Genomic DNA, 7,765 nt, shown 5'->3' with positions numbered 1-7,765 from the left:
GGGTGTGGCGGAGGGGGGTGAGGGCAAGAAGGGGGCGTCGAATGCAGTCGAGCTGATAAACGGCCTCGCTGCAAAGGCGGGGGCGGAGGGAGGCGGCTCGACGGCTGCGGCCGTGCGGCGGCTGGCGGCGTGGGTGCAGCGGCGTCTGCTCAGAGGGGCGGCGGCGCAGGTCGAGGAGGGGCGGCAGCAAGAGCAGGGCGAGGGGAGCGGCGAGCAGCGGCAGCAGCATCAAGAGCAGGGGCAGCAGCAGCAGCAGCAGCAGCAGCAGCAGCAGCAGGGGTGGGGGCAGCAGCAGTGGCGGCAAGCCCTGGAGCAGCGTCTGCATGCTCGGCGCCGACGGATGCACGCGGCGCAGGGCGCGGAGCCGAAAGCTGGGGACGGCGCCACCTTTGGCGATTTGAAGCGCCCGTTTGGTGAGCCCTTAGCCCCTCAGGCGCTGCGGCTGAGCACTTCATCCCGTCTCCGCCTGTCGCTCCTCCGTTGTTCCGCTGCTGTAGGCCCCTCCCCACTCTCCGCCCCACCCCTCTGCGCCGACGATTGCCCAGTCACAGCCCGCAGCGCACTCGCTCCCCTCTCTTCAACCAGTTGCGCGGCCCCGGCTCCCTCCTTGCGCCGTGCCTCACGACACCCTCAACCGCCGCACCCTTTGGCTGGCGCATGGCGCAACCAATGCGGCCCCCAACCAGACCAACCGTCGCCGCGCCCCGCCGTCCACCCTCCCACTCCAGCCACCGGCCCAACCACCGCGCCGCGCCGCAGTGTTCCTGAGCGTCTTCAAGTGGGAGGCCCGCAAGGGCTGGCGTGAGCTGCTGCGCAGCTTCACCAAGGCCTTTGGCCCGGGGGACAACGTGCATCTGCTCATCCTGGCGCGCCCCTTCATGGGCAGCGGCAGGGACTTTGGGGGTGAGCGGCCCTGGGGGGCTGGGGCATGGGAGGCAGGGCGAGGCGGGGGCAGGGGGGCCAGGGAAGTGGGCACAGTGCGGCTGGTGAGGGGCATGGCTGGTGAGGCGGGATGGGAGCAGGGTTTTCGCTTGGTCACAAGAAGGGTGAGGTGGAATGCATTCGCGCCCTTGAATGTCGTGCTTTCTTTTTGCGCCCAGTCAGCACTCCACGCTCCGCCGCCCTCAGAACCACGTTGCTTGCCAACCCAACCACCCTGTCGCCCCTTCCTCCCCTCACGGCTCACCCCTCTTCCACTGGAACATGCCATCACACATCAGGTCGCACATACTTGTACATACATAACACTCGCACACGCACACGTGCGTGCACACACACACACACACACACACACACACACACACACACACACACATGCGCGCTCACGCGCAGTCCACCTGAGGTCGTGGGCTGCGTCCGAGCTGAACATCACCAGCCAGGAGGACCTGCAGGACACTCTGCCACGGGTGTACGTGTCAGGTGGGTGGGGGGTGGAGGGGGGGTGGGATGGGTCCGGGTCGAAGCAATCTGCTTGGATTGAGCCGGCGGGAAGGGCAGCCAAGGGGCCCGATCACTTGGCGTGTTGCACATAGACGCCTGCGGCGAGGCCGTGCGTGCTCGCTGCTGCTCGACGCTGCCAGCTGTATGGGGGGCTGGCCTTTAGTAAAGGGGCGCGGCGGAACCCAATCAAGGGCTTAAGTGTTTTCGCGGCCGGGCCGCGGCGGTCGCGCGGCTGCGCTCCGCCCTCGCGCCACGCGGCAGGCTCCCGCCCACGTGCGTATCGACAGGCCCCGGGGCAGTCCTTTTCCAGCTTGCCCTGTCCGCTGCTCATCCGTAGACCCTCACAACCCCTCTCTCCCTCCCTCCGCCCCCCCCCCCAGGCCGTCATGTTGATGAGGCGACCTTTGTGCGCGTGTACCGCAGCGTGGACGCCCTGGTCATACCCACACACGGCGAGGGCTGGGGGCGCCCACAGATGGAGGTGGGGACCGTGAGAGCTCTGGGTGTACGCGTTCTGGACCTTCACATTTGCACCAATTGGATAAAACAAAACAGAGAAATCCACCACAAAAAATAATGAGAGCACCGCAGCGTCGGACATGCCGTGACTTTTGAAATCGCCCCTTGGCGTGGCAGTGGGTGTTCGCCTGCTGTTGCTGCATGAGCCAGACATGTCCTGACCACAATTACCCGCGCCTCTCAAGTCAATCCCCTGGTCAACCCCTGGTCAACACCTGGTTTACCCCCCAAATCCTGCCTCAGGCCATGGCGATGGAGCTGCCGGTCATCTCGACAAACTGGTGAGCGCCCGCCTATTACAGAGCACACACCCAAACAGCCACACATCCCCACCCCCACTGCTGACCCGCCATCTTCCTGCGCCCCCTGGCCCGCCATACCCCAGCGCCCTCCCTATGCGCCCGAAACCGCCAGTGGTCCCATCGTGAACCCCCATGCAACCCCAAGGCATATCCACACACGTGACCACACACTCACAATGCACACACACACACACACAGACACTTACACTTACAGTCCACACCCTCTCTGACGCCCCCATCCGCCCTCAGGAGTGGCCTGACTGAGTTCATGTCTCCTGAGGTGGCCTACCCCCTGGCCATAGAGGGCCTCGTCACCATCAAGAAGGACGGGGACCCCCAGTTCTTCGGGGCATTCGAGGGCCAGCAGTGGGCCCAGCCCAGCGAGGCGCACCTGCGGCAGCTGATGAGGCACGTGGTGGCGCACCCCCAGGAGGCGCGCGCCAAGGGGCGGGCGGCGAGGGAGATGGTCAGGGCCCGGTTCACCCCGGCGGTGCTGGCGCAGGCGGTGGAGCGGCACGTGCGGCGGATACAGGGGGCCCTGCTCGCGAAGCAGGCGGGGCCGCGGCGGGGGGGCGGGGGGATGCTGCGCACGCAGGGGGCGCCGCAGGCCGGGGGCTGAGCAGGTGCCGGGCAGGGACGCCGCAATCCTGACAGCAGCACTGTTACTAACATGGCATTGCTAGCGTTCTTCTTTGGAGCGCAAAGACCATATGCGTGCTTCATTTCCACCAGCAAGTCTTTGGTAGCCAGGCTGCTGATAGGGTACTTGCGTTAAGCAATGGAACCAGGCCGGCCGGCCCCCTGAGGGAATCGGAAGCAGCACGGCTGCTGCGTCATGTGCGGTGCGAGCCCGGCCCGGCGTTCATTCCTCTGTTCCTTGTCGTGCATTGTGCACCCAGGGATTGGGCCGCCCTTGGTGTGTGCAGCAAGCCCATGCGTCGGCCCCAAGAACTGCTGCTTCGTGGCGGTCAGGGGACCCTTGTTGCACACCCCACTCCGCTTTTTGGGCGCATGCACTGCTCCCTGTCCCCTTCCTTGCATTCGTCGCTGATACAAACGCGCCGTTGCAGCTTGCACACAAAAGCTCCCGCACCATTCCCAGCCCCGAGTCTGCGTAAACACCTTGATCGAATCAGCAGCGACGGCTGCAGATCCTACTGGTGTCTTGCGGGCTCACAGCCCATGCTTCCCTGTTGTTGAAGCTGGCTGCCGCGCACCTGCCAGCGCAAGCAGCTGGCTGTAAAAACGGTGTCGGCCTGTGACGTGGTTCATGCTATTCGATTTTACAGCGTGTGAGGACGTCTCCTTTGCTCAATCCCCTGTCGGCAGGCCCCTGATCCTCTTCTGGCCTCAGATGAAGGCCTCGTCCACCGCCTTTCCAAGCAGCCGGCAGCCTTGCTTTCCAAAGCAGCCCGACCACAGCAGCCTCAGGCCCGTGTGCATTTCCGCCAGCAGCTCAACACCCCCCCCCTCACTCTGACAGGGCGCGTCACCAGCCGTGAAACACAACGTTTACAAAGTCAGCACAGGTCAAGGGTCAACTCAGGGTCAAATTCATGCGTCTGCGAACTCAGCGTCAACCATGAAAGGCCACAGGCCTGCACAGCAGGCCGTCGGGCGTTCGGCCGATCCGTCGTCAGGGGGGCACCCGGCCAAGGGACCCCCTCACAGCCGCACCATCACAACCTTCCGGCTGAACACGCGCCGCGCTTCCTCTATCTCGGCCAGCCGCCGCTCCAGATCATCCTTGCGCCGCCGCTGGGAGGCGGGGGGTGCGAATGCGGGGCAAAGAGGACGAGGTAAAGGGCAAATACACACGTTGTGTGCGTGTGTGCGTGTGTGTTCGAGCGTGCGCGCACTGCTTCGGCTGTGTGCTGTGCAAATCATAAGGCTTGAGGTGTGATCTGTGTCACCAAAGCCAGCGGCACCCCCCCCCCTTCAGCCCTAGCCCTGCCTCCCCCCCTCCCTCCCCACCGTGCCGAGCGTCTCCACCACAATGGGCAGCGCAGACAGCGCCCCCTCCACCTCCGCCTTGTTGCGCTCCAGCAGAGCCAGAGTCTCGGCGCGCTCCTCCTCGGGCATTATGCGCATGCCTTGGGGGCAGGACGGGGTTGGGGGAGGGCGGCGGGTGTGCAGGAGTTGTGAGAGGGTGCTGTGATAGGCACGGGTGCTGTAGACGGAGCGGGCCAGTGTCATGCCTGGGCTGTTGGTGAGCCCATCAGTGCCTGCAAGGCTAGGGAGCTCCCAGAGCGCGGCACACCAGAGCCCGCGCCTGCGCCGCCGTTGCCCGCCCAAGCGCAGACGCGCTGGCCTCCCGCGCCTCAACGTGCAGCATGCCCCCGCTGCGCCTCCCGGCCCCTGCCTGCCCACCGGGTGGGACCTTGGCGGCCTCTCTGGCGGCCTCCAGTGCGCGGCGCTCCTCCGCCATCTGCAGCTTGCGCTCCACCAGGTAGGCCGGGACCTGGCACACACGCACGTACACACACACACATACACACACATGCGCGCGCGTGCGCATCAACACACACACAGAGACAAACACATGCACACACATGTGATTCCAGGGGGGTGGCAGGGTCAAGGGGGTTGGCAGGTTCCAGGGGTAGCAGGGTTGAGGGTTGGGAGCGTCCCCCAGGGTTGGCAGGGCCCAGGGTCCAAGGAGAGCGTGCGCACTCCATTGGGTCTTTGAAAATCACACATGTGGGGGGGGGCCAGCCTCAAAAGAAGGCATGGAATGGCGGCAAAATAAGCCTGCTGGGGGAGCCGCACCAGGCAGGGCGCCGCCGCCCCCCTCCCCGCGCCGCCCCGGCCCCCGGTCACCTGCCCATACTCCCGCTTGGCTGTGTAGGAGCGCGCGCCCTCAGCCTTGGAGACGGCCTTGGTGGGGTGCCGCGCAGCCGCCGCCGTCACCCTGTTCTCCTCCAGGAAGTCTCGCGCGACGCAGCCGCCGCCGCCGCCGCTGCTGCCGCTGCGCTCCCGCTGCACGCCGCCGCTGCCGCCGCTGCCGCCGCTGCGGCCGGCAACCGTGCCTTGGGGCGCGGGGCGGCGCGGTGGCACGTCCGCTTGCTGCTGCTCATCCTGCGGGTTGGGCGTGGAGTGCGGTCAGTCAGGCACCCCAGCGGCCAAATGGATGCATCGACCGATCAACAAAAAGCCGACTGTCTGCCGCAATTCGCTGCCATGTCTTGCGGGCGCGGCGCGCCTTTGCTGCGTTCTACTCGCAGTGGCGCGTATCTGCCGCCGCCGCGACGCCCTTGCCTCACGAGCGATCCCGCCCGGCTTGTTCCCCCTCCTCACACCCTGCCCAACGTCCGGACGCAGCGCGCAGCATGCTGCGCACGCACCTGCGACAGCCGCCTCAGCGCGTTGAGCCGGCTGCGCTCCTTCACAGCCAGGAGGTTCTGCCGCGCGTGGTCGGTGGGCTTGATGCCCGCGCGCGCCTGCGCGTCGCGCACGCCCCGCACGGGGTTGAGGCACCCGGAGACCTGCGGCGAGGCGCGGGGCGGCCCCGCATGGCGAAAAGTTGGAAGATGGGACAGGATACAGGCGACGAGCACGCGTGTGACGACCGGCGCATGCAGTGATTTTGCACAAAAGTTGTGCCGACACCGCAGACCCGCGCACCTGTGAGCTGTCTACGTGCATCTTGACCTTTTGGCCCGCTGCAGCGACGCGGTACTGTGCAATGCGCGGCCCGCCCGCCATGAGCGGCGCGCCACTGCTGCCGAGCGCATAGACGCTCTCCTCCTCCCTTCCCCGCATGTCAAGGCGAATTTGTTAATCAATTAGATTGTAAATATGGCTTGCGCTACAATGTAAACGCTCCGAACTGCGATCGGGACGAACCGCGCTGCCTGGTCAGCGGTGTGGGTGTTCACACTACGCAGCGCAATTACTGTTGACAATCAATATGTAATGTGAATCACGAACAGCTTCTTTGATTCGACAGATCTGTCTGTCTTTGATGAGCGTTCAAAGAAGGCCTGCAATACGAACCCGACAACACAACTCGTTTAGTTCTAAGCTGCGGTTTAGCCTTGCTCGTGAATCAAGTACGGTACCCAATTGTAACCTGATCTGCTGATCAATACGGTACCAGCAAGGCCGCTACGCTCATTGCCTGGCAGGCATGGCCGCCACGATGCAGGCCCCCAACCCCGCTGTCCTGGACGCCGCGCCTTCCGTTGAGCTGGCCGGCTCGGCGGTCAGCGCGGAGCCGCAGGAAGAGGACGCCCGGGGCGACTTCAGCCTCGGCCCTGTCAGCCTGCGTGGCACCAAGCTGGGGCCCATTACCTTTGGGACCGCCAACACCAACCTACGATTTCACGCGCGGCAGGCGAGCACACGTGCATGTGTGTGCGCATGCGCGTGTGCGATTCCTGCGTTGACATGCTGCTGCACCTGGGGGAGCGGGGTACATCACTGGCTGATGTGGCGTCTCGCTCTGTTAGCAGCCGCCCATTGTCATGGGGACCACCTTCAATCTGTGCCCCCCTTCATGACAACACTCAATGCTGGTTTGCAGAAGTTTCGTGTGAACGATAAAGTGGAGGTGAGCAGCAGTGCACCGTACATGAAGGGGGTGCGCCCCTTGATGTACAAGGCGACGCCCTCACGACGCCCTCATGCTTGTGGCCTTGGCAGCGGCAGCCCGTCCTGGCACCCGCCACCGCCGTGATCGTTTTTGGGAGTTTGATGTTGCGAGGCCGACCCCTTGAAACCTGCTGTGCGGATAATGGCGCCCGAGGCGGTCGGCCCCGCCCTCAGTCCAGGCCGCCGCCCGCGTCACACCAACCTTACACTCCCGCCAGGCCAGCCTGGGGGCGTACTACAGTTTCCGTGACGAGCGCATCGGCCCCACCGCCTCGATCACATACGCGGTGCGGCCCCCGGGATCTATTAGCACAAGCAGCGCCAGCGTAGAGCAGGCAGTGCGCCTGGGGCGGCCGCTCGCCCGCGGAGGGCTGCAGGCTGCAAGCCTGGCGGCGGCATTTGCAGGGCACCACAGCAGCAGAACACGCCTGGCCTGGTGGCCGCCAGCCGTCTTCCGCTTGCTCCTCCACCGCCTCCTTTCGTCCTCACCGCGCCCACTAAAGCTGAAGCGAACCCGCATCCACCCCCTCCCCCCCCCTTCCCCCCACCACAAACCCAAGCTTGACGCCAACACCAAGGTGGTTCTTGACGAGAGGCGCGCCCTGCTGCGGCGCAAGTGGGCCTGGGCGCGCGGCAACCTCGGCCTCGGGCTGGCGGCGGAGTGCAGCATACTGCACGCCGGCCTGGTGGGGCCCCGGGCCAATGGTCGCACCCTGAACCCTCCAAAGCCCTGCGGGGCCGCGTGCGGACGGGCGCCCACCAGGGGGGGCCGGGCCGAGAGCGAACGCACCCTCAAGGGTGTGCCCAACGCAAGGCCTTTCCGCCCATCGCCGCACCGCTCCGGCCGCCCCGCTCGCGCCTGCCGCCCGGTCAGCGCCCCCTGTCCTCCCACCCTCACAACCCCCCTCCCC

The 7,765-nt window shown here is 65.8% G+C and overlaps 2 protein-coding genes across 2 annotated transcripts; one reads left to right on the top strand and one right to left on the bottom strand.

Moving 5' to 3' along the window:
• Nucleotides 1–340: 340 nt before the first annotated feature.
• Nucleotides 341–2,880, top strand: MNEG_11356 (hypothetical protein; the record flags this gene model as incomplete). Its single annotated transcript, XM_014040173.1, has 6 exons — nucleotides 341–413; nucleotides 760–903; nucleotides 1,333–1,419; nucleotides 1,821–1,921; nucleotides 2,203–2,240; nucleotides 2,511–2,880. 6 exons carry the CDS (start codon nucleotides 341–343, stop codon nucleotides 2,878–2,880), a joined length of 813 nt encoding a protein of 270 aa, XP_013895627.1.
• A 1,046-nt stretch (nucleotides 2,881–3,926) lies between these two features.
• On the bottom strand, nucleotides 3,927–6,023 carry MNEG_11355 (hypothetical protein; the record flags this gene model as incomplete). Its single annotated transcript, XM_014040172.1, has 6 exons — nucleotides 3,927–4,019; nucleotides 4,236–4,354; nucleotides 4,632–4,722; nucleotides 5,031–5,339; nucleotides 5,606–5,746; nucleotides 5,886–6,023. The coding sequence occupies 6 exons, from the start codon at nucleotides 6,021–6,023 to the stop codon at nucleotides 3,927–3,929; spliced, it is 891 nt and encodes a 296-aa protein (XP_013895626.1).
• Nucleotides 6,024–7,765: the final 1,742 nt, after the last annotated feature.

The sequence above is a fragment of the Monoraphidium neglectum genome, assembly GCF_000611645.1.
Source record: "Monoraphidium neglectum strain SAG 48.87 unplaced genomic scaffold scaffold02706, whole genome shotgun sequence".
Taxonomy (NCBI): Eukaryota; Viridiplantae; Chlorophyta; class Chlorophyceae; order Sphaeropleales; family Selenastraceae; genus Monoraphidium; species Monoraphidium neglectum.
Note: the sequence above shows the minus strand (reverse complement) of the source record. Positions and strands in the feature narration are given on the sequence as shown.